This window comes from Meriones unguiculatus, chromosome X (genome assembly GCF_030254825.1).
Source record: "Meriones unguiculatus strain TT.TT164.6M chromosome X, Bangor_MerUng_6.1, whole genome shotgun sequence".
Lineage (NCBI taxonomy): Eukaryota > Metazoa > Chordata > Mammalia > Rodentia > Muridae > Meriones > Meriones unguiculatus.
This window is the reverse complement of record NC_083369.1, coordinates 128,603,869-128,631,493: the sequence shown is the minus strand read 5'-3', so window position 1 is coordinate 128,631,493 and position 27,625 is coordinate 128,603,869. Positions and strand designations below refer to the sequence as shown.

General features: G+C 38.4%; 1 protein-coding gene across 1 annotated transcript in view; it reads right to left on the bottom strand.

Moving 5' to 3' along the window:
* Maob (monoamine oxidase B) overlaps positions 1-27,625 on the bottom strand; it is a 143,460-nt gene that overhangs the window by 23,218 nt on the left and 92,617 nt on the right. Inside the window, exons 4-8 of the mRNA XM_060375604.1 lie at positions 14,051-14,155; positions 13,054-13,145; positions 9,142-9,283; positions 2,069-2,218; positions 1,060-1,219 (exon numbers count right to left, since the gene is read on the bottom strand). Coding sequence (XP_060231587.1) covers positions 1,060-1,219; positions 2,069-2,218; positions 9,142-9,283; positions 13,054-13,145; positions 14,051-14,155 — 649 coding nt within the window. The remainder of the gene's footprint in view (positions 1-1,059; positions 1,220-2,068; positions 2,219-9,141; positions 9,284-13,053; positions 13,146-14,050; positions 14,156-27,625) is intronic.

Here is a 27,625-nt window from a genome sequence, read left to right as displayed (position 1 = left end):
ATTCATGAATCCATGTCTTCATAAATCCGTGCTTTTGGAAGGTGCACTAGAGAATTAAATCACACGTTCTCATGGGGATTGAGAAATGGTTAAACAAACTTTATATCAAAGTATTCAAAGAACTGTTCATTTTCCAAGAAAAATACAATGCACAAATTTGTGTAAATACATTTTATTTGCAAGAACTGTCTGTAGAACCTGAACTAGCCAGAAGTAATGTTACACATCCTTAATCTCAGTGTTTAGAAGGGTAAGTCATGAATTTTCTGTCCAGATTCTAATAAAAACAGTTATAGCCAAATATATATCTTGATACAAAGTTTCTTGGAATTTCTCTGATAAGCCTTTATGTCAAGAATGAACTTACTGATGATCAATCCTCACTCAGAAAGGTAAATGGGATGGACATCAGAAGAGAGAGAAAACAGGAAATAGGACAGGAGCCTACCACAGAGGGCCTTTGGAAGACTCTGCTCAGCAAAATTTCAAAGCAGATTCTGAGACTCATTGCCATACACTGGGCAGAGTGCAGGTTATCTTATGAAAGAAGAGGATGATAAAAAAGACCTGGAGGAGACAGGAGCTCCACAAGGAAAGCAACAGAACAACAACAACAAAAAAAAAACTGGGTCCAGGGATCTTTTTTGAGACTGATACTCCAACCAAGGACCATGCATGGAGATAACCTAGAACCCCTGATCATATGTAGCCCAAAGAAGCTCAGTCTCCAAGTAGGTACCCTGGGAAGGGGTTACAGAGACTGTCTCTGACATGAACTCAGTGTGAACATGAACTCTTTGATCATCTCACCTTGAGGGAGGAGCAGACTTTCTAAGGTACAGAGTAAGACAACACAGCCAGTCCTGATGAGACCTGATAGGCTAGGGTCAGACAGAAGAGGAGGAGGACTTCCCCTACCAGTGGATTTTGGGGATTAACATGGGAGAAGAAGAGGGAGGAAGAGGGATGGGGCTACAGCAGGGATACAAAGTGAATAAACTGTAATGTATAATAAATAAATTTAAAAATAACGGTCAGAAAAAAAAAGATTGAATTTACCCTTTTTTTTCCAGAAGGGCTCTTTATAATAAACCATGCACTTAATGACTGAACCCAAAGGCACACGTGTGATCAGTTGGTTTCTTAGCATTGGTAGAGGAGGATTATAGTGAATCTTCATGCCCAAAATGGGTGGAATGGCACTAATCACATATTTAGCCTGAAAGAAAAGTAAATATGTTTAAACATCATTGGATTGCTGTAAAAGTTTTTCTTAATCTGTCTGCCCTTGCCCTCTTTCTATCCCTTAACTGTGAAACCAGAAGGACCAGATTAAAGCTAAAGCAGGATTTATTGTTCCCCAGTTCTAAACTTCCTATGCCTTCCCTGTTACCTCTACATCTTGCTTTCTCTTATTCTTTGTCCCAGTCTATCTTTTTTGTTTGCCAATTTGGCCCCTTTGTATTCCTTAGTCAGTTCAGATGTGCTCCCAATTTATGCCCTGCCCCTGGCTGTTATTCCATGCACCCGTGCATCCATCCATCCATAATATCCTTCCCATAGCCACTCATCGCCTTCAGCTCTGGGTTTACCTATCTCAATATGGTTTTTAATAACAACCTTATTTTAAGTGACATGGTCAATCAGCCCAGTATAACCTATGGGATGCCTTATCCTTTCCCTGCTTAATTTCTTCCACACTACTCATCACTATTTGATACACTTTAGATTATAAATAAATATTCGATTACAGCTGTAATCCTTTACTAAAATGCAAACCCTTGTGAAGTCAGAAAATTTCCAACTCTCAAAATAATGTTAGGCCTATAACCCATGCTTGATATTTATCAAATATTTCCTTTGGTTTATAATTACCCAAGAGCCTAGTAAAGAGAGTATATTTTCAATCATTTCTCCTCTCAAATAGTTTTACTCTTTTTGCTTTCTCTCAGATACATGTCTCTTTGGCAAATAGACTCTACAAAGTGTGGGCTATTCTTGGCTTCATATAAACTTCCTTGGCCATGGGACTCCGATGCATTTCCCTCACTTTGCGAGTAGTGATTACCTCATATATTTCATGGTTTAATGTTTCCACAACAACATTTTCCCCTGTCTGGTCAATGTGGATCACAGGCCTCTCAAGTTTCACTCGGTCTCCGAGGATATCCATTATCCGCTCACTCACTTGACCAGACCCACCAATAAATTTCCTCTCCTGGATAGAAGAAAATGGCATTCAAGATGGATGGTCAAAATAGGAGTTGGCATAAACAGATAAGTGGCTATTTTTTCCTGATACCCCTCCTCTAAGGCATATACAACTTCAATTTATTATTAAGAATAATTTCTCCATGCATAGTCCTTGGTTGGAAAAGCAGTCTTAGGAAAGACCCCTGTGCTCAGATTTTTTGGTTCTGTTGCTCTCCTTGTGGAGTTCCTGTCCTCTCCAGATCTTACTGTTTCCTATTTCTTTCCTAAGATTCCCTGCACTCTGCCCAAAAGTTGCCCATAAGTCTCAGCATCTACATTGATAGTCTGCAGGGAGATAACCTAAGACCCCTGCACAGATGTAGCCCATGGCAGTTCAATATCCAAGTGGGTTCCATTGTAATAGGAACAGGGACTGTCTCTGACATGAACTGATTGTCCTGCTCTTTAATTACCTCCCCCTGAGGGGGAAGCAGCATTACTAGGCCACAGAAGAAGACAACTGAGCCACTCCTGATGAGACCTAATTGACTAGAATCAGAAGGAAGGATAAGAGGTCCACCCCTATCCATGGACTTGGGGAGAGGCATGCATGCAGAGGGTTGGAGGAAGGGAGGGATTGGGATGGGAGGAGAGAGGGAACCCCAGGGGTGGGGTACAAAGTGAATAAAGTGTAATTAATATAGAAATAAAAAGAAAAAAGAAAAAAAGAAAAATAAAAAGCATATCCATCCATTTATTAACATCAAAGCTTGTTATCTTTAATCAAAATTGATAAAATTATAGGTATACAAAGTAAATGTTTTAAAATAAAGTATGATTTATTATCAATAGTAAGAGCTGGAGAGGACAGGAACTCCACAAGGAGAGCAACAGAACAAGAAAATTTGAACACAGGGAACTTCTCAGAGACTCATACTCCAACCAAGGACTATTCATGGAGATAACCTAGAACCCTGACAATGCAGCCACTTCTGATGAGAACTGATAGACTAAGATCAGAAAGAAGGAGAGGAGGACCTCCCCTATCAGTGGACTTGGGAAGGGGCATGCATGCAGAAAGAGGGGGGAGGGTGGGACCAGGAGGGGAGGAGGGAGGGGCTTATGGGGGGATACAAAATGAATAAAGTGTAATTAATAAAAGTTAAATAAAAAAAATAAAAAAATAAAAAAATGAATAATTTCCTATATCTTGATGTTGGGTTTATTTTTACTTACATTCTCATTGCTATTTGGATTTTGTCTAATTAGAGACTGCTTTCTTCTTGATAAAATTATAGGCTTACTAACTGACCTTAAAGTTATACTATTGTGGATTACAGTGTTTCAAGCTGAGCTGGATATTCTCAGAATAATCATTATCTCCCTTTTGCCTGGCCACCACCTTTCTCTGGGCGCCATCTACATTCTTTAGCTGATCCATTGAGCCTAGTGAAACTTCAGCTTGGACCGTATTTTCCTGAGTGTTACTAAGACTTGTCCTATGACTCAGGCTCAGATGAACCTCACTTCTGTCTTCCCTATATAGACAGAGAGAGGCATACACTATACCTCCATGTCTAAGTTAGCATTCTTCTATTGCGGGTAGGCACATCTTATCTAGAGTTAGATGCTTGCTCCTCCTATGGCTACCAAGGTTGTTTCACCCATCTTCAGCCCTGCTTGCAAACATTCCAGAGTTTTTAAATGCTCTACCAGACCTTTTAGACAGTTTAGTTGACTGTCTCCTCATCCTCAATTTTTAGAGCAGTTAATTTAAACATTATGCTATGATTATGATTATAAGTGTGTGTGCGTGTGTCTGTGTGTGTGTGTGTGTGTATGATGTTTATATACACTGATGAGTGTGAAGGTCCAAAGACAATTTTGGGAGTGAGTTTTAGCCTTCTACCTAACCTTTCTTGACGTTTTTGGAGTTGGCACTTAGGTTGCTAAACTTTTATAGCAAGCTTTTTTTTTTTTTTTTTTTTTTTTACCTGCTGAACATCTCTTTGTTCATCAATTAACTTATAAAAGACGATTTTAGATAGGTCAACCAAGAAGGGAGAAGAAGAGGAGGAAGAAGAGAGAATGGGAGGTGAAGAGGACTGGGTAGAAAGGTGATTGCCAAAAAGATTAAGAATTTAAATACACCCTGTGGTTCCCTCCCTCCTCCAGTCCCATTCCCTCCCTTCCTCCACCCCCTGCATGCATGCCCCTCCCCAAGTCCACTGATAGGGGAGGACTTCTTTTCCTTCCTTCTGATCCTAGTCAATTAGGTCTCATCAGGAGTGGCTGCAGTGTCTTCTGTTACAAAGTGAATAAAGTGTAATTAATAAAGAATCTAAAAAATGTAAACGGTAATATAAAAAATAAAAATAAAATACTTTGGAAAAAAAAAAGAACTTAAGTACAGACAGGTTCCAAGATGGCAGCAGCCAGCGCACATTGTATCTGAGGGGCACAGGATCTGAAACTCTGAAATTGGTGAGTGAATGGTCAGCTGAAGCCAGAATATCCATATTGAGGCTTCCTGGGCCAGAGGGGACAACTCGTGAGCTGGGACAATTTGGATCCAGGTCACCTGTGGATGTCTCCGGGGATTGAGAGTAGAGAATATTTACCCCTGGCACTTCCTTTTTCCCCAAGCAAAGGTATCCCTGCTCTTTAAGGCAGATGGCAGTGGCCCCTGTCCCAAGCACAGAGACTGCCTGGCTGAGACTGCACTCATTGCCTCAAGCACAAGCCTCTACACTGCTCAGTGACTGAAATGGCACAGGCAGGGGATTGCAGCTGTAGCTTCAGCAGGGCAGCAGCTAGTCCGAGTACAAACCTCCTCCCACTCAGTGACTGAAACAGCACAGGTGGGCTAGAGCTGCCGCTGGGGCAGGACAGCAGCTAGTTCAAACAGGAGCCTCCTCACTCAGTGACTACACAAGCATCCATGCTCAGTGGCCAGAGAGTGGACACGACTGAGCAGATGGATATCCTGCACTCTCATTTGTCCCTGTGGACCCAAATCTGAGAGTAGAGAAAAGGAGGATCCCCTGTACTTTCCAATTATGCCTGCAAGCAAGTGAGTGCACCTTTAAGTGTGTGCTTGCAGAGCCCAGAACCAGGGTCTCTTTATGTTAGCAGCCAGACATCAGAAACGGTCCACTCCCACCCCCACTGTGGTCAAAATAGGGATCCTTGAGACAACATTCTCAACATTGAAGCCTCTGCTCTGTGAGCCTCCCAGTGGAGTCCAGGCAAACAATTCCTGGAACCCAGACAGATCTGATTATCAGGAGGCCTGTAGGCTACTGAGGTATTCAGGGCACCAGAGCATGCATCCACTGCATCCACTACAGGGTCAGCACCAGCACCTCCTCTTCACTCCTGCCCTTAAACCCGAACCTTCAGAAAACTACAAGCTCTTGTACCCTCTCACTCAAGGCACACTGCCACATGCATGCCCTTGCTAGCACATATGTACCTGTGACTTTCTTGCCTTAGCTACAGCTGAAACACCAACATCCACTCTCAACCCAGTGGACCACTCTCATAAGACACTGGAGACAGACAGACCCAGTCTGAAGTATAAACTCGAGGAGCAAACAGCAAAGGTTATATATAAGCAGATGGCTAGAGGTCCGCGTAAGAACACATACAAGAAAAATCAATATATCATGGCTTCACCAACCCTTCTCCAAATCAATGTATATTCTCATTCATCAGAAACACAGAAAATAATGTCAAATATCTGCTAATCCAGTTATTAGAGGCAGACAAAGAAGAATTGAACAAAGCTCTCAAAGAAATACATGCAAATACAGCCAAAGAAATAGACGCACAAGTAAAGGCATGTAGAGAGGAAAAGAACAAAATAATAGAGGCTATCATGAAAAGATAGAAATCCACATTCAAACAGATGAAGGAAATGGTACAAGGAATGAAAAAAGAATTAGAATCAATGAAGAAAACACAGAGAAAACCCTGGAGCTGGAGAACTTAGAGAAAAAGTTAGGAACCACAAAGTTAAGCATTACCAACAGAATACAAGAGATAGAAGAGAGAATCTCAGGTGCTGAAGATACACTTGCAGAAAATGATACATTTTGCAATGAAAAAATAAAATTGGACAAAGTTACAAACAAAAAACATCCAAGAAATCAAGGACACCATGAAAGACAAAATCTAAGAATAATAGGAATCGACAAAAAAGAATATTACAGGCTCCAAGGTCCAGAAAATATTTTCAAGAAAATTATAGAAGAAAATTTACCTAACTAAAAGAAAGAGATCTCCATAAACATACAAGAGGACTACAGAACAACAAATAGACTAGACCAGAAAAGAAACTCTTCAAGTCACTTAATAGTCAAAACTGCAAATCTACAGAACAAAGAAAAACTATTAAAAGCAGCAAGGGAAAAAGGCTAAGTAATATGTAAAGGTAGACCTATTAGAATCACACCAGCCTTCTCAACAGAATGTATGAAAGACAGAAGGGCCTGGGAAGAAGTCATGCAAACTCTAAGAGACCACAGATGCCAACCCAGACTACTATACCCAGCAAAGCTTTCAATCTATATAGATGGAGAAAACAAATATTGTATGACAAAACTAAATTTAAACAATATCTACACAGCAACCCAGCTCTAAAGAAGATACTAGAATGAAAACTCCAATCCAATGAAAACAACTGCACCAAGAAAACATAAGATACAGATAACTTCACAACAAAAAGAGAAAAAAAAAAAAAAACAAAAAAACAAGCAATGAATCACAGTAACACCACGAACTCCACAATAAAGGAACTAATATTCATTGGTCAGTATTATCTATCAACATCAATGGACTCAACTATCCATTAAAAAGACATAGAATAACAGAATGGTTATGGAAACAAGATCCAACATTCTGTTGCATCCAAGAAAAACACCTCTGCAAAAATCAAACACTGCCTTAGAGTAAAGGGCTGGAAAAAATAGTTTTCAAGCAAATGCACCCAGAAAAACAATCTGGGGAAGCTATCCAAATATCCAATAAAACAGACTTTCAAACAAAATTAATCAAAAAGATGAGGAGGGGCACTTCATTCTCATCAAAGGAAAAATCCACCAAGAGGACATTACAATTCTGAACATCTGTGCCCCATATAAGATCACCAGCATCTCTAAATGAAAGATTATTAATGATTAAATCACACATTGATCACAACACCTTAATAGTGGGAGACTTCAACACTCAACTCTCACCAAGGGACAGATCACCTAGACAGAAGCAAAATAAGGAAATAATGACACTCACAGAGGTCCTAAATCAAGTGGACCTAATAGATGTCTGCAGAACTTTTCACCCACACTCAAAAGAGTATATATTCTTTTCAGATCCTCATGGACCCTTCTCTAAAACTGACCATATGATAGGGCACACAGCAAGCCTCAACAAATACAAGAAGATATAAATAATCCCTTGTATCATTTCAGACAACATGGCCAAAAACTCGACCTCAACAACAAAATTAACAAAAAGCCTACATAAACATGGAAACTAACCAGCTCTCTACTAAATGATGCTTTGTCAGGGAAGAAATGGAAAAAGAAATTAGAAACATCCTGAAATTCAACGAAAATAAAGGCACAACTTACCTAAACTCACGAGACAAAATGAAAGCACTGCTAAGAGGAAAGTTCATAGCATTAAGTCTCTCCAGAAAGAGGTTCAAGACATCTCATGCAAGCAATTTATTGGCACACCTAAAACACCAGATAAAAAATAGCAGATACACCAAGAGGAATAGATTATTAGAAATAATCTAACTCAGAGCTGAAATCAATGAATTAGAAACAAAGAAAACAATTCAAAGGATCAATGAGACCAAGAGCTGGTCCTTTGAGAAAATCAACAATATAGACAAACCCTAAGGCAAACTTACTAAAAAGCAGAGAGACACTATCCAAATCATGGCAGCTCAGTCTCCAAGTGGGTGTCCTAGTAATGGGAACAGGAACTGCCTCTGACATGAGCTCAGTGGCTGGCTCTATGATCACCTCCCCATAATGGGGGAGCATCCTTATCAGGCTGCAGAGGAGAACAATGCAGTCAGTCCTTATGAGACCTGATAGGCTGGATTCAGAGGGAAGGGGAGGAGGACTTCCCCTATCAGTGGACTTGGGGAATGGCATGGGAGGAGATGAGGAAGGGAGGGTGGGATTGTGAGGGGATGAGGGAGGGAGCTACAGCAGGGATACAAAGTGAATAAATTGGAATTTATAATAATATAAGTAGATAATAAAAAAAAATCCTCAAATCCAGTTGCACTTGGTATATGTATTATCCCAGCATTTGAAGAGGAAAGGCAAGCAGATTTCTCTGAATTCAAGTCCAATCTGATCTACAAATGCAAGTCCAGGACAGACAAGGATATACAGAGCAACCTGTCTTGAGCCCCCAACCCCCAGAAAAGAACTCAAATCGACTTTATATTCTTCCTAACAGGGGTTTTACACAATGCTCAGAAAATAGGCATTGAATCAATAAAACAAAGAATGCATTTTACTATGTGGTGTGCTTTAAAAAATATTCTTCAGTTTCCTTCCTTCTGTCTTTCTTTCCTTCCTTTTCTCTATTTTTCTTTTCCTTTATTAATACTGGGGATGAATCATGCTATCCTAGTTCATGCCAGGGAAGTGTTCTATCATGAAGCTACAGCCTAGAGCATGGTGTATTTTTTAAAATATAAGTGCATTTCTGTCTTTTTTAATTGAGCTTTCTCTGAAGACTAGTCTTAAAATTATACTGTCCACAGGATACCTGACAACAGATAGTTTCTTCTGAAAGCTACTCCAAGCTACCACAGTAAAGCTTGACAAACCACAAGCCTGTCTCAAGCACCAGCATCTCATGATTGCAGCATTACACCGATTTTTGTAGTAGTAGGAGGTGTTTTGGGATAATGAGTACCTGCCCTCCATTGGTTGTTGAGATGATTCTTGTTGTACCCCCACACTGCTTCACATACCACAGGAACCACAGAGCAGAGACCTCATGGGTCTCTGCAGTTACACATAGATTCACAAAGAGAGTACCAAGCTCCTTTGTAGATCTGATCAGGAAGAAACAAGTGTATGGTTAGCAAATGCAGAACAGGGTCTTCATATGATTCTAGATTCTTATTTTCTTTGGCTACATTCAACACAATTTAGCAAATTTCTGGAATTATTCAGTATCATAAAACATGAGAACATGGGTTTGGAAAATATAGTATTTATGCCCCCTTAAGACACCATATTTAAAATTGAGTTTGGTCATATTCTGTGTTATCAGTTGTTCCTTTCAGACCTGCTAGTCTTCAGGCAGTACTTATCTTGGTAAAAGGAACCCCCATTCACTAAATAGTTATAGCCAAGATGCCTGAAAGCAACTTGAACTTCTATCTCTCTCACCCCAGAAGTCACCACATATGTCCAGTTACCTAAAAAGGCCAGAAGAAGGCAATGGATTGCCTGGAGTTGGAATTACAGGTGGTCGTGTTCTCCCTGATGTAGTTGCTGGAACTGAACCCAAGTCATCTACAAGAGCAGCACCTGCTCTTCACTGCTCAGCCATCTCTCTAACTACCCGCATATTGCTTTTTGCTTAAAAAGTTTATGATAAAATTTAATTCATAGATCTTGGGATATATGGCCCATTATGTCTGAAGATTTGGGTGTAGTCTGCAGCACCACAGAATCCTTTAATTTCCTAATCAAGGCAGAGCAATAAATTAGCTATCAATTATAATAAAATGAATAACCATACAATTATAAAATAATAAAGTTTATGGGAATGTAGTCTCTCTATGGCTTCCATGAAGAAACTGGTTTTTTTTTTTTTGTTTGTTTGTTTTTGTTTTCTGGAAAAAGAATAATGATGATTAACTGAAACTGAAGAAAAAGGAGTACAACTGTACTTCTTTGTGTAAGGTAAGTTCATTCTTAATATTTTGTTTGATTTACTCTGGAAGTTTCAGTAAGAAAGAATGACCTTTACAACATTTAAGGGAAAAAAGTTCATGCCATCTAGTATAATAATATTTTGTAATTTTTGCTTTGTTGACTTTTAAAAATATAAAAGATATACTAGATATTTTTACATAAAATACATATTATGTTAGATAAGCTTTGGAAATTCATTAGATAAAATATGAAGCAATGAGCATTTTTTCATATTTCTGTCAACCAAAGGGCAATTACAAGTCTCATTTTGATGTGTTTCTTCCATATATAGTTTTTCTAAAGCACAATCACTTATCTATGATCACATTGAAAATACACTTTTCACTTCTGAACAACATTTTATAAATTAAAACTAAGAAAATGGTCAGCATTAGCCTTTGTAATATGTCTGTGATTTACTTTGAATCAGGATAGGTTAGTCATTCTGGGTGTTATTTCCTTTAAAGTCAGTAAATGGTCTCATGTATACCTTGCTTAGGAATAACTGGAAAATTCTCTGATTCTTGTTTATATAACATGTCATTTTACCACCAAGGGTATTCACTAACTGCAGGCTGAGATCAAGGCTGTGGTAGTAAATCCCAGATATTTATGATCTCAAAGAAACCTAACTAGTCCCAGTTTGAAGGTGCCTAAAAGTTCTTTGGGAAAAAAGATCAAATTGAATTTATTAAAAGCTTTTCATAGCAGAAGTTCTAGGACAAATGTAGGTTATGTTATTGAAAATCTATAAAAATTATAAATAAACAGAATTCTAATACTGTCAAAATAAATTTTATTATAAACCATGTTTTTATATGAAGTTTTTCATAGCATAGATAAGTATTTTTAAATAGTATAATTTATAACAGGCATTAATCATGGCTTAAATGATCTTTTCAGAATAGATTGCTTTCAAGAGCATATTATAAAATATTCAGCATATCATATAATAATAATATTAAAAGCTTTGAGGTGGTCAGAATATCCAACAGAACAGTAATAGGTAAATACATTTTACCACTTATTGTTCATGAGATATTTGGCAGTGGATTTCCATTGTGTTTTACAATACATATCAAAAATAATTTGTTTTTCAGAGGTGGAATTTTATGTCCCACTATTTATACTTTATGGAAGCCTGCTTTGCTATGTATTTAATACTAGTTTTAAAACCTCTAATTATTCCTTCACAACATTATTTTAAGTCTTTCCATCTTTTGGATGCCCTTTAATGTCTCTCTCTCCTTCTCCCTCTTCCTCCTTCCTTCTATCCATCTCTCACTTCTTTTTTTTCTTCTTCCCTTTTTCTTTTTTATTACTTTTTACTTTTTTATTTTTTTATTAATTGCAGTTTATTCACTTTGTATCTCCCCATAAACCCTTCTCTCCTCCCCTCCCGGTCCCACCCTCCCTCCTCCTTCTTCGCGCATGCCCCTCCCCAAATCCACTGATAGGGGAGGTTCTCCTCTCCTTTCTTCTGATCTTAGTCTATCAGATCACATCAAGAATGGCTGCATTGTCATCTTCTGTGGCCTGGTAAGGCTGCTACCCCTCAGGGGGAGGTGATCAAAGAACAGGCCTATCAGATTATGTCAGAGGCAGTCCCTCTTCCCATTACCATGGAACCCACTTGGACACTGAACTACCATGGGCTACATCTGTGCAGGGGTTCTGGGTTATCTCCATGAATAGTCCTTGGTTGGAGTATGAGTCTCTGGGAAGACCCCTGTGTTCAAATTTTCTGGTTCTGTTGCTCTCCTTGTGGGGTTCCTGTCCTCTCCAGATCTTACTATTTCCCACTTCTTACATAAGATTCCCTGCACTTTGCCCAACAGTTGGCCATAAGTCTCAGTGTCTGCTTTAATCCACTCTCTTGAAGATGAGTTTTAAGAAACTGTATTGACAAGTCTGACTGTTCACATATCCTGATTATTCCTACATCTAATATTCGGATATATCTAAAACCTTGTTTTCTTTTTACCTTAAGTGGTCAGTGCTATCACTTCCTTTTTAACACTCAGAATGTAAATGTATGAACTTCAGAGCGAAATATACTTTTAAGAATATCAGTGGACTCGGAAAGGGGCAGGGAGGTGATGAGGGAGGGAGGGTAGGATTGAGAGGGAATGAAGCAGGGGCTGTACAGCTGCAATACAAAGTAAATAACCTGTGATTAATATAAAAAATAAAAAATATTTAAAAAAGAGCTTCTACTTAGCATTTCAGGACAGTATTCTTGAATTTGGCTCCCAGTTCTATTACTTAAGGGCCTGAACTTGGCTTGAACTTGGCACCATGCAATTCTTTCCACTTTCTCTTTTGCCCAGGATAAGTAAGGCCTATGGAAACTGTACACACTTCCCATAGCTGCAAACAAGAACTTCAAAACCTTTGCTTTTGACACTACAGGCTTTTCACTAATTGAGGTGTAGGTCCGCTCATGTTTTTTCTATAGGTGTGAATTACCTAGAAGTCACTTTTTAAAACACTGAAGAGTTGTACTACATCACAAAACAGGTTTCAAATGCCTTGCTAACTTCACATGACTACCAGTAAGGACTATAAAACCAGTCCTATATTAACAACCTAATAAGTTAGACTGTTAAACCACTGGTCTTTAAAATATTCTATGTAAAAAAGATGGCTCATTCTAGTTTTTATGAGGACTTAATGGGAAAAACAGCAACTTAGTGGTGCAAAACTACATCAAAGAAGTAAAATACACCTATATTTAGAAGAAGACTTAGTTTCAGCATCTTTCAATTATTTGTGTAGCCAGTGGTATGGGTTTAGACAGTAAAACAGATACTTGCTTGCCTCATGCTGTTAAAATGAGGACCTAAATAAACTCCAAGCATTGTCAGAATAAATTCTTTTGCCCAATGGAAGATCTTACTTGGTCCAGCAGATCTTATCTATCAATTCTTTCATTGTCATGTAGTCCCACTCTTCTGCAAGAGGTGCCTTCCATGGAGCATCACTGGGAATCTACATTCAGATGCATTAAAAAAGAAAGGAAAAAAATTCCATTCAATTAAATATTTTAGGAAAATAGTTAATACTAAATAGTTAAAATAGTTAATATTAAAGCTCTACTTCAAAGAAAAAGTTTTAAATTTAATTTTCCTAGTGCCCATAATAGTTTCTCAAATAGCATAAAGCTCACTGTCTGTGTACCTCTTCTGTCACATATACACATAAGTTTATAAGCACTCAGTTTACAATAACTTTCCTTCAGAAAAATATATTTTCTATATAAATGTATCTATAATAAAATTTAATTATTACATTGCTCACCACAATGCAGTAAAAATAAGAAAACAGAATGTGTATGACAACGTATTGTAGGAAATTATGTGAATGTAGTCTCTGTTTCTGGAATTTTCTCTTTAATATTTTCCATTATGCATTTGGCCATAGATAAGTACAACCATAAGAAGTGAAGCTACATGTAAGGGGAATTAAGTTAATAACGTATAGAAAACATTTAAAAATTCAACTCTTTAATTAGAATCAAAGAACTTCCACTAATCATCTCAAAATCAGAGTTTTCAGTTAAATTTTCCATGTGTTTACTCAAGAGTTGGAGGTTTGGGCATGCTGGAGAATCGAAGAACTGTTAATGTCCTGGGAATTTTCTAAATATCATCCCAGGGAGGCTGTAGGCTGCATGCTTCTCTACTTGCTCATCAAGTATATATAAATAACAGTCTATGTGATACACCATTCTTTTAGAAGTTAGAAAAAAATCATTCACTCATTTCACTGATGTTCAGTGATTCTTAGTATGTGCTGGTGCTATGCACATGGGATTGTTGACACATTTCATGTTCTTTCTTCTGAGAACTAATGAAAACTTCATATGCTGCCAAAACAGATTTAGAAAGTATTACCTCTTGACCCATCTCATCCATTGTCCTCCAAAAGTTGTTATTATCTAGGTAGGCAACTGGATTCCATACTGATGGCAATGGGCCTCTGAAGGGGTATGATTTTCCCTGTGAGACACATACATTTAAAAGGAAATATTTACAACAGTGTAAATTTTGTTAAAGTTTCTAAGTTGGCGATTTTTAAAAAGCAAAATCCTATTAGCTACTGTTAAGTGAGTGACCCATATTTAACATACACTCCAGCCTTTTGGCACCTCAACTAAAGAATAAAATTCAACTTTTTGGCATAAATATGTATCTCCAGCAAAATCTTCTTTCATACAAATAAGTTAGGTGACAAGTTAAGCACAGTAAAGTGGATTATTTCTAATATTGGGATCCATACCATATAAAATCTAAATTCCAATACAGAAGAGAGTAACCAAAAAGCATCTCTATTGACCACAACACTAATAAACATCTTAGAATCAGGAGCCATTGTATACACGGAGAATCAGAAAATTACAATTATAGACACAATACAAGTTAGAAGGGGCAAGAAACCGCATGTGTAGCTACAAAACAGGACCTGTCAAGCTCTTCCAGAAAGTCAGAAGCATAGACATACACAGAAGTTTTTGTAGGTCATGGGAATTAAAATAAATAAAAGAACCCCAGGCCTCCCTTGAAAGCATTTTGACACTAGCTAGTTCTCCCCACCAGAAGAACAACATATTGATATGGAGATATATGAACAGAGCCCCATAAAAATTTGACAGTGTGGCAACATTCAAATCACCCTTGGGAGGCTTAACGTGCTGATGGCAGTTAAAAGATAGTATCAAACCTATTTTTGGGTCTGTTTAAAAACCTGGGTCAGAAGTCAGACTCTGTAATATGACATCTTTCAACTGAGTCAGAATAAGCCTCCCAGGAACTATGAGTCGTTCAAGAATGATTCATCTTGTATTGAGTTTGTAGTCAGGGTAACTGAGAAGTAAAAGAAGAGTTTTCATGTTAAGTTTTGTGACGATGTTGGTCTAAATTTTTTTTCTCTATAAGTCATAAGAGTCAGAAAAAAAGAAAGAATTACCAAGGATAAAGAGGCAGAGAAATAGAGGGCAGCTCATGTGAAGAGGCCACTGACATGGCAGAAGCCTAAAGGGTAGGCAAGACACTTGGTAAAGAGACATGATACAAATTCAAAGGCAATGCATTAGTAGAATCCCCCTTTCCCAAAGTCTAATTCTTTTTCAAGTAACAGGGAGCACAAAATAATTGTTTCAGAAAGAGAGACCCTCAGTCTGACTCTTGAGCTTGACTTGGAAAAGGAGAAAAGTTGTAGAGCAGAGCAGAGTTAACTGACAAACCACGACCTGCAGTTCAGATTTTACCCAAATGACTGAAGCCTGCTCCTACATTCATCTTCTAAGAAGGATGCCTTTTGAGATGAGTACTTCTCTGCAACTCTTTCATCCTTTGCCCAAGGACAACACCTTCATATAAAGTATATCAGGTGGAAGGAAACATATGGGTGATGGCAGGTTCATTACAAGACTCTGTTTGGCACACTGAAGGTCAGAGTTTCAGGTGAAATATAAACCAAGAGAAAGAATGGGGTTCCCTAAACCAGAAAATTTCAGCAAGGTGATGGTGGTAGAGTCCAAGTGCCAAAATGTTCTTAACCCAAGCACATTTTTTTTTTTCTCAAGACAGTGTTTCTTTATGTATCCTTGGCACTCCTGGAGCTCACTCTGTAGAACAAACCGGCTTCAAACTCACAGAGATCCACCTGCCTCTGCCTCACAAGTGCTGGGATTAAAGTCCTGTGCCACCATCACCCAACTCCAAGCACACTCTCATAAAAGGGTTGTATTTAGAATTCTAAAACCAAATCTAAAGTGAGAAGTAACAACCTGTGTGAGCAATTTGACAGCCAAACAATATATGAAGACTACCATGTTGAAGAGTACAGGTGACTTTCTTATGCATGAATTTACTCACACTGCTCAGTGTCTTACATATCTAAGCAGAGAATGATTTAGCTTAGCAAGATACATACATAAAAGCAAGTATGCTTTAATTAGATGAAGGACAGTTTCCCGATAAACACAGGAAAGAGGTGTTTTTGAGCTCATTAAAAAAATCTTAAAGCTTTAAGCTTCAGCGAATAAGCAGGAGAGGGAGGAAATGGAAGTTTATAAAAGCACACAACAAAAGGCACGGCAAGAGTTTTGGCCTTCAGGTTTGGCTACAGTATTAACAGTTCTGTAATTGTTACTGTTTTGAACTCTGTCCAAGGCAGCTTGCCTATCCTTCTGAAGAAGTCATGAAAAGATATCAAAATAAGCCCCCAGTTCATGAAGTGCCAAGTTACAAAATTGAACTTCATATAGTATTTCTGTTTTATCCTTAAAATTGCCCTGTGATGTAGCAGAGTAATTGTTTTCTTACTATCATAGGTTAAGAAAATAAAACACAAATAAATTTAAATAACTAATTTGCAATAATACAAGTCATATGCAAATGCTACTATAACTTCAATTTCATTTATAGTAGCTGTGTAGGTCAAAATGTGCATATGTGTGCATGTGTGTACTCATGTGTACCAATGTACACATGTATTTGTGAAAAGAGAATGCAGATTATCTGGCAATTTTCAGAAAATAATCATTAGCCAATATATCTACTGATGACTAGTATCAAAACACTATGATCAAACTTAAATAAGTGACCCAAAATAAACACTATGACATGGGGTGACACCAGAGGGATTAGGGTGTTTGAAAGTTACATTGTTTTCTGGATTTCCTAGAAAGAATAGTGAAGTGGAATTATTGGAAATAGATGGTAGGAGTCCAAAAAAGTAGTCTTTCAAAGCTACTTCTGGGAAGGTGAGACATTTTGAGAAGGTAGGCAGGGCAGAATAGAAAAGATTATGAGATATGCTTGATTTAAATGTCATATGCACTTAAAATATGCAAACACAACACACCATTGTAAAATTTTTAGATGACAAAGAAAATCATGAAGACTAAATATTTATGGCACGAAGTATATATCTGAGGTAGAACAGCTGCCAGTCTTATATTGGGTTTAATCCCTAGAACTACAGGATGTAAAGCTAAAACAAAGTAATCATTTATAATTATCCTCAAGCAAAATCCCATCCTGGTTATCAATATTTCAAATTTTCCTTTCATGCATTTATTCATTTCTACATTTAATGGGTGAAGTACAAGCATTTAAGTAATTGGTTTTGTTTAGTTTTTTTTTTTTTTTACTTGTTTTCAGCCAAAAAAAAAAAAGAAAAAATGTTCTATGTCATTTATTAAACCTTGTCAATTATACTTTTCCTGATAATTAGATGATATATGATAGTTTGCAAAAGAGTTATTGTGGTGACTTTAAATGGATTAACAAGTAAATTAAATATTCTCAGTTTCAATTTTAATATAGCAATTACAGAGTCATATAAACAAAAGCCATTTGAGATTCTCAGGAGTTTTTTAAAATATAAAAGTTGTGAGAGAAGTTGGAATAGAACCACATATAAAATGGCTTTTAAGAGGTTAACGGAGCAGATTCAAAGTGGCTCTTAAATGTGATAGTTGTATGTGTAAAGTCAAATGGGTCAGTATTTGCACTTGTCGGTTTCACTCTCTTCTTTAAAGATTTATTTATTTTTATTTTATATGTATGAGTATTTTTCCTGCATATACGTATGTATACCAGGTGCTTGCCTAGTGCCCACAAAGGCCTGAGCAAGACATCAGATCCCATGGAAGTTGATTTACAGACAGTTGTCAATCACCATGTAGGTTTCCTTTGCAAGAACAGCAAATTCTCTTAAGTACTGCATCACTTCTCTAGCTTCAGTTAATTTTATTTTATGTATGTATGTATGTATGAAGTGGGGCTGGAGCTAGAACTGCCAGTCTCAAGCACACTAAGTAATTGTTGTACTATAGAGCCACACCAAACTCTTGTTCTTTTAACTTTAAATTAAGCATCAAAATCTGTACCTCACAAGCATGAGGCAGGAAGGACTGGAAGTTATACAAAGCACAAAGGATATGCACGAACTAAATGGCGGTAGCTGGAGGAGTCTGAGACTGATAAACTGTCATGTAAGCAACCTCATTAGCCATTCAATTTTTAAAGTATTCTTTGTGTAAATTCTGAGAGTCTTAATTCTTGGCATGAAGACTCAGGTTCAGCTTTTATGGCAAACTTGATGAAAGCAAGAAAACAATTTGATTTTCATGCGGCCTTATTTAGGAGCCTGTAAAGATTTTCCAGGCTGGAAAACCATCTAAGCTCTGCCTTCCGGAGCTTTTACTTAAGAGAAGCAGGTTTACTTTGTGACACCATGTCACTAGTGTCAGCGTCAAAGCCCTCTAAGTCCTTTTTCCCTCTTATCTTTGCTCTGGAGGTGAAGGCCTCACATTTCTATAAACTTTCTCTTGCTTTCTTGTTCTTGATGCTGGTGCCAGTCAATGCCAGCAGGAATGGGTGGCCTCATTCACTTTAAATCAAGATCATGAAAGATGACCTTTTTTTCTTTTACTGTGTCATCTCAAATGTTCATGGGAATCTTGCCTTCCTGGCCCATGGAAACCTAGATAGGCTATTTATCTTTCTGTAATATGGCCAATTTTATACATATCAACTAGGCTATACTTAGATCATATACTCATTTACAGGCCCAGGCTTTCTTTCCTTTTGATCTATAGTTTCAGTTTGAGAGAAAAGAAATTTAATCTTTCCAATGGGGTAAGAGACAGGAAAACCTGCAAGCTGTACTTGGACAAATATTTTTCTTCCTCTTTTGACATGCTGGCTTTGTGGCCCTCATTCATATTTATATACATTCAACCTGGCATTGAGATTCCCTTTTGATAGTATCAACACAGGGACAGATGTGGTTTTGAAATCTTCCAACAGCATCCCAGCTTCTAAAAATCCTGACACTGTTCACTTAGGGAGATATGGGAAAGATGGAGTTGTAAAAGGCAGGCCAGGCTCTGTAGGAATAATAGCAACAATCATGACAACAGTTTCCTCTGCAGAGTCCTTTTGTTTGTACTGTTCTCGAGCTTTGTGCACTTTACAGTGACTCTAGGAAGCATACACAAGTTTGCCCTTTTGAGATAAGGAAACTGAGCCAGAGAGATGAAATAATTATTTGGTGAAGTTCTCAGAACTAAGTGGTAGCAAGATTTTAAATCACATATTCAACGGCCAATGGCCCAGATCATGAATTTACTAACCTCTTAATTATTTAGCACAACTTGCCAGGTATGAGCTAAAAGTTTTTACTAAATTATCTAATTTATTATTCACAATGACTCAGTGAGTAGATGAAGAGAATGTTCCATTTTGGAGATCACTTCAAAGTATGGGCTTAGTAACTTGTCCAAGGTTGTATGGCTTACATGATGTAGCATTTAACCAAGTTCTTTTCCTTTTCTATTTTAGTGCTGGGGATGGAACCCAGGACCTTAAAACATGCCAGGTAAGATTCTAACACAAGGGAACATCTCCAGTTCTTAACCTAATTTTAGAAGTTTTCCTGACATATGATTAATTGCTCATGAGTGTAATCGAGTTCAGATGTCTTTTTTATTAGCAACACCTTGGTGATTTATATAAAGTCTTTGAAGGCATTTAATCCAGTAATCACTTCATATTCTTATAAACCATGCAGGAGCTAAGGATCAGTTGAATGACTGGCCAGATCATTTCCCTGGCTATTCTTCCTTTTCTAGCAAAAGTCCTGTCCAGCTCATCCTTAAAAGGCCATCACACCATCTTCTTTATTCATCTAACAAGCACATCCCATGTTCCTGGCATTGTTCCAAGAATTGGATATAAAGAAGACAAAAACCTCCTCTCTTTGGCAAGTATATACTTCAGTAGGTGTAAAAAGAATTAAATGAACAAAAAGATAAGAAAACCATGTAGGGGGGCTGGAGAGATGGCTCAGAGGTTGAGAGCTTGAGCTGTTCTTCCAAAGGTCCGGAGTTCAATTCCCAGCGACCACATGGTGGCTCACAACCATCTATGGTGAGATCTGGTGCCCTCTTCTGGCAGGCATGCATGTAGGCAGAACATTGTATACATAATAAATAAATCTTAAAAAAAAACAAAAAAAGAAAACCATGTAGTGAATTAGGAAGAAAAAAAATGTTAAGAAGACAAAGAGTAGGGAGGATAAAAAAAGAAATGCTGGCAGCTTGAGGTTGGTTACAACTTTAAATAAGGGTGGTCAGAAAAGATGTCACTAAAGAGATAACACATAACTGTTGAGATAGGGGGATTACGTGACTATAGAGAAGGAGAGTGATCCAGTCAGGCAGAAATTTTGCAGGTATCCTGAGATAGAAGAATGGATGGCATAATATATAAGGCACAGAAAGGTGCTAGCTCCACTCTCTCCTTTCTTCTCTCCCAGAAAGTTCTTCTTGCTTCCTGGAACAAATCTAAGCTCTTGAACCTGATTTTCAAGATGACCAGAAGAAAGTGACTGCTTTTGTGCTTCGTTAGGCAGTATCTCTGGTCTTAGTTGAACACCTTCATGGCACATTTTGGCCAACAACATTTACCTTCTAATTTCCAATGGGAAGTGCAGACAACTTGCCAGGCCCAAATCTTAAGAATGAGTTTCATTAAGAAGCATTCAAAATTTGTTTTACCCCAACCAGTGTTTGTGCAGAATATCCATTTGGAGTTCCTGCCATACTTGCATGTGCTATTTTGATATTATTGTCTGGATGTTGTGCATATGTCTCTTCTTTTTCCAGCCATATCACAAAAAGAACCAATAAATTGTATCCTGCCATACTGCTCCCATAAAAGTCCAACAGATTTAATTGATAATTGATAGCATTGAAGAGATACATAGGAGGAAGATGAATGATTGATTGAGTAATAATTACAAAGAACAGGAATTATTCAGCATCTAAGTCGGCAGCATGAATGTTTCATAAACACAGTTAATTTCTTGGGGCTGGAAGTATGCCTTAACGGAAAAGCACTTGCCGAACATGTGGGAATTTTTTTTTCAATTTTTTTATTCTTTCTTTCCTTTTCTTTCTTGTTTTTATTTTTATTAATTAGACTTTATTCACTTTGTATCCCCCACAAGCCCCTCCCTTCTCCCCTCCTGATCCCATTCTCCCACCCCCTTCTTCATGCATGCCCCTCCCCAAGTCCACTGATAGGGAAGGTCCTCCTCTCCTTCCTTCTGATATTAGTCTATCAGATCAGACATCAGGGGCAGCAGCATTGTCATCTTCTGTGGCCTGGTAAGGCTGCTCCCCCCTCAGGGGGAGGTGATCAAAGAGCAGGCCAATCAGACTATGTCAGAGGTAGTCCCTCTTCCCATTACTATGGAACCCACTTGGACACTAAGCTGCCATGGACTACATCTGTGCAGGGGTTCTAGGTTATCTCCATGCCTGGTATTTGGTTAGAGTATGAGTCTCTGGGAAGACCCTTGTGTCCAAATTTTCTGGTTCTGTTGCCCTCCTTGTGGAGATCCTGTCCTCTCCAGATCTTACTATTTCCCACTTCTTAAATAAGATTCCATGCACTCTGCCCAACAGTTGGCCATAATTCTCAGCGTGTGCTTTGATAGTGTTCAGGGCAGAGGCTTTCAGAAGCCCTCCGTGGTGAGTTTCTAGCTTGTTTCCTGTTTTCTTCTTCTTCTGATGTCCTTCCTCTTTGCCTTTCGGGATGGGGATTGAGCATTTTAGTCAGGATCCTCTCTCTAGATTAGTTTCTTTAGATGTACAGAGTTTAGTAGGTTTATCCTATATTACATGTCTATATGAGTGAGTATATACCGTGTGTGGCTTTCTGCTTCTGGGACAGCTCACTCAAGATGATACTTTCCAGGTCTCACCACTTACCTGCAAATTTCATGATTTCCTTATTTTTCATTGCTGAGTAATATTCCACTGTGTAGATGTACCACAATTTCTGCATCCATTCTTCAGTTGAGGGGCATCTGGGCTGTTTCCAGCTTCTGGCTATTACAAATAAAGCTGCTACAAACATGGTTGAGCAACTGTCCTTGATGTGTACTTGAGCAACCTTTGTATATATATAGGAGTATTATGGCAGAATCTTGAGGAAGAGCTATTCCTAGTTATCTGAGAAAGCGCAAGATTGATTTCCAAGATTGATTTTTTGTATCCAGGATACAAAGTGAATAAATTGTAATATATACATATATATATATATATATATATGTATAATTAAATTTTTTTTCATAGTAAGGAAATTTACATTTACAAACAAATTTACATTCCCACAAGCAGTGGAGGAGGATTCCCCTTTCTCCACAGCCTCTTCAGCATGTGTTGTCACTTGAGGTTTTCATCTTGGCCATTCTAATTGGTGTAAGGTGAAATCTCAGGGTCATTTTGATTTGCATTTCCCTGATGGAGAATGATGTTGAGCATTTCTCTAAGTGTTTGTCTGCAATTCTATATTCCTCTATAGAGAATTCCCTGTTTAGCTCTGTTCCCCATTTTTTAATTGAATTACTTGGTTTGCTGCTTTTCAGCTTCTTTATTTCTTTATATATACTGGATATTAGCCCTCTGTCAAAAAAAGGGTTGGTGAAGATTCTTTCCCAATCTGTAGGTAGTCGTTTTATTTTGATGACAGTGTCTTTTGCTTTACAGAAGATTTTCAGTTTCATGAGATCCCATTTATTGATTGTTGCTCTTAGAGCCTGTGCTGTTGGTGTTTTGTTCAGGAAGTTGTCTCCTGTACCAGTGAGTTCTAGGGTCTTCCCCACTTTTTCTTCTAACTGATTTAATGTGTCGGGTTTTATGTTGAGGTCTTTGATCTACTTGGATTTTAGTTTTGTGCAGGGTGATAAGTATGGATCTATTTGCATTTTTCTACATGTAGACATCCAGTTGGAACAGCACCACTTGTTGAAGATGCTGTCTTTTTGCCATTGTATGGTTTTGGTATCTTTGTCAAAGATCAGGTGTCCATAAGTGTGTGGGTTTATTTCTGGGTGCTCTGTTCGGTTCCATTGATCCACCATTCTGTTTCTATGCCTGTACCATGCAGTTTTTATTACTGTTGCTCTATAGTACAGATTAAGATCAGGGATGGAGATACCTCTAACTCAGGACCATGCACCCTGTTCAAAGGAAGCCCCGTGGCTGTTCAGTTTCTGGGTGTTTTTCCCAGTAAGGTATACAGGGGCTGTCTGTGACATGAACTCCGAAGCAGGCTCTTTGATTACCTCCCCATGATGGGTGCAGCCTTGCTAGATCACACAGGATGATGATGCAGTAAGTCTTGATGAGACCTAATATGTTAGGATCAGATAGAAGGGGAGGAGGTCCTCCCCTATCAGGGAACTAGGGAAAGGGAATAGGGGAAGAAGAGGGAGGATGGGTGAGACCTGGAGGAGATGAGGGAGGGAGCTACAGCGGGGATACAAAGTGAATAAATTGTAATATATACATATATATATATGTATAATTAAATTTTTTTTCATAGTAAGGAAATTCTTGGCAAAAGTTAAATTGCTGCTTTTCAGCTGCACTGGTCAACAACCTAAAATAAGAAATTGTGCAACTCCACCAGGATACATATTTGCTATTTTTATACTTTTTTATACAGAATTTCTTTATAATATTGGGCAACAGAAGATGTAAGCATTTTTTTTTTTTTTTTTTGTAAGAGCAGAAATTTCTTGTTACATAGTCTGGAAAACACACCTAAAGTAATTGGTACGTTTAGATCTCATGGCTAAAATTGTTAAGGGATTTGCAAAATAAATAAAAATAAAAAGAAGAAAAGAAAACAAAACAAAACAAAAAAAAACATCTTCTAGCCAAGACAGGTTGGTGTATTGGTTGGTGGTGTATCTCAGCGAGACAGCACTTGTCTAGGATTTGGAAGGCCCTGGGTTGCATCACTAGCACTACAGTAACAAAATAGTCCTTCTTTCTTTTATTTTCTTCTTTACTTCCTTCCTTCTTTCCAACAATCTAAACACTATGCACACCATTGTCCTGTAAAGGAGTTCATAATTAACCATGTCTTGCTTCTAGAAAAATCACAAAACTGAGCAGGAGAAGCACAAGCACAGGGTACTGGATAACTACAAGGTATGGTTATGTGGTGCAAATATTGTTCCAGTCAATGATGGACCACATAATATGATGGTGAACCCCTAAGATTAGATTATCTAGTAATGCTATCCCTGCCTGAGATCATGTTGAAGAGAATTTTGTGTCACATTGACCAAACTACTCAAAAAAAAATTAAGTTAGGCAAGAAAAATGGTTGCTTTGGTTATTGGTTTCAGAGGGGATTGCCACTGGTAGTATGGCCCCATGTTCATATATATATATATATATATATAAATTCTTTATTAATTACACTTTATTCACTTTGCATCCCCCCTGTGATTCCTCCCTCTTCCCCTCCCAATCCCTCGCTTCCTCCACCTTCTGCATGCATCTCTCTCCCCAAGTCCACTGATAGGGGAGATCTTCTTTTCGTTCCTTCTGATCCTAGTCAATTAGGTCTAATCAGGAGTGGTTGCAGTGTCTTCTTCTGTGGCCTGGTAATGCTGCTTCCCCCTCAGCGGGAGGTAATTAAAGAGCAGGCCAGTCAGTTCATGTCAGAGACAGTTCCTGTTCCTATTACAATGGAATTCTTAATATAGACTTCACTACCATCCCCCAAATTTAATTTCTTCTAAAAATCTTTAAAGTAGAAAGCTGAAAATTGTAACTCCCCTGCTCAAATTAATTTAACATTTGTCTTCTTTGCCTTCAATATATGTTTTGAATATACCTACTGATGAAGGCAAGTCTGAGTTCCACAGGAAGGAGTCATCCAAATTAGACTGTTGACTTCAAAGAATAAGATTGTGTTGCAAAGGAAACCCTGAATCCTTTGATGTATGAATCGGCTAATTCTAGCCCTATCACGTAGCAAAGCACCTGGACAGACTGCCAAAGCCAAGAGGCTGTTTCCAAAGCAGAATAATGTTCACAGCTACAAAACACTTTCCTGTGCCAACTTTTCACTCTTTCCATTTGTAGACACTTAAGTGTTTAATTTGATAAAGTGGTATAGCCATCTAAAATAGTTTAATAAATATCATTCCTTTGCTCAGATTATGTGATTTTTTTTTAAAATACCTCTAATATATTAAGCAACATGAGTGTCCTATCCCTGGATAATATACTTTTGAAAAACAGAGACAGCCTGACATGAACTCAGTGGCCTGCTCTTTGATCACCTCCCTCTGAGGGGTGTAGCTTTGCCAGGCCACAGAGGAAGATGATGCAGTCAGCCTTGATGAGACCTGATAAGCTAGGGTCAGATAGAAGGAGAGTAGGTCCTCCCTTATCAGGTGTCTAGGCAAAGGGCATGGGGGAGAAGAGGGAGGAAGGGTGGGACTGAGAGGAGACAAGGGAAGGGATGCAACAGGGATACAAAGTGAATAAATTGTAATAAATAAATATATAAATAAAATTATATTAAAAAAGAAAAAGAAAAACAGAGGCAGATAATTATCCATGTTAGACTGTTTTAAAACCTTGGCTCACATTAAAGGCTGAAGAATTACAATATCAAAAACACAGAGAAACTCTGTCCTGAAAAACAATACACATACACAAACACACACAGTAAGAATACAAAACATTACAGAAATGGTTCTCACACCTTTCTAAGACAAGGGCCCCATTGAAAATCTGTTCAAGGTCATGTATGCAACCTCTCTAAGACACTAAACACACACACACACACACAGAAAGAGAGAGAGAATTCCATATCCAATACTGAGAGGTACCATATTTGACCTTTTAACACTCAGTTCATAAGCAGTTGCTGCGACTCATAGCCAAACTTTGGGCAGAGTGTAGGAATCTTATTAAAGAAGGGGGATATGAAAGACCTGGAGGAGACAGGAGCAACAGAACCAAAAATCTAGGTACAGGAGTCTTTTCTGAGACTGATTTTCCAACCAAGCACCATGTATGGAGATAATCTAGAACCCCTGCACAGATGTAGCCCATGGCAGCTCAGTGTTCAAGTGAGTACCCTAGTAAGAAGAACGGGGACTGTCTCTGACATGAACTCAGTGGCTGGCTCTTTGATCACCTCCCCTTGAGGAGGTGGGCAGCCTTACCAGGTCACAGAGGAATACAATACAGCCAGTCTTTTTTTTTTTTTCAATGCAGTTTATTCAGGAACCTTGAACAATCATCTGACCCTGGGGAAAGCCAGCCCACAGCTTAAATAGCCTCTGGGTAGCCAACCCCAGCATGCCACGTGGGCAATGCAGATAGGTCCACATACATGGAAGCAAGCCAGATCCTCAGCCTTAGCCAAATGTGGAGTTGTTTGTGACAGAGAGCACTCACCATTGGGAAGGTGGAAGGCGGAAACCAGCTCCATCTTTAAGGCGCGGCATTTCGCAGCTCTCTACAGTTCCCCCTTTTTGCTTTAGACGCATCAGGCAAGAGTAGAGGTCTGATCTCTGATATTAGAAATAAATTGGGACTTTGTACGCTCAGGATGCGAGGCTAAGCACTGCACTCATGGTCAGCCGCTTTGGACCCAGAGAAGAGCATGTCTGATTGCATGCGGGTTGATGCCCCAGGTCCCGCCTCTGAGAAAAAGGTATTGGATGGGTCTGATGCTCTTTGGGTGGATGACACCTAAATACAGCCAGTCTTGATAAGACCTGATAGGCTAGGGTCAGATGGAAGGGGAGGAGAACCTCCCCTATCAGTGGACTGGGGGAGAGGCATGGGAGGAGAAGAGGCAGGAAAGGTGGGATTGGGAGGGGATGAGGTAGGAGAGTACGGTTGGAATACAAAGTGAATAAACTGTAATAAATAATAAATAAATTAATTAACTAAAAATATTCAATTCATATTCACAACTCTGGGAAAAGATATAACTCTGTGAAAGAATGCTTGCAAAACATGCATGAAACAACAGACTCTATCCTCAGCACTGTCACAAATAAGAAAAGTCACAAGGAAAGCAAAAATACAGATTGCATACAGTTTCATTTGCCTAAGACTCTAAAACAACGAAATCAATTAATGGTGACTTAGGTCAGCACAATAGTTACATTAGGAAGCAAGGTAATTAAAGTAGCATGAAGCAGTCTCTGGGGACTGCCAATGCTCTGTTTCTTTGACTGCATGCTGGATTCTTGAATGTGTTCATTTTTTTAAACATCAATCAAGCTTCTCATTTAAGTTTTGTTTCCATTTCTTTGTATATGTTATGTACTGGCAGATGTTATTTATTTACCCAGAATAGGCTAAAATCTGTTGACTTGCACAATTTTCATGGATGAGTTATGTGAACTGTTTCTGAGGAAAGTCAGCATCTAGTCGAACAGGTCTGGTGTCTCTTCAGAAGTACATATTCACTGACTACCAGAGCAGAAAAGGTTTTCAGCTTTCATTTGTTCCATATAGGCTGCTGGTGCTGAGGTTACCTTGGGAAAATAGTTGTATGTTCTGAGGGTCTCCAATGGGCTGATCCTGTGTTTGAGGTTCTCTAGGAGAAGATGCTCTT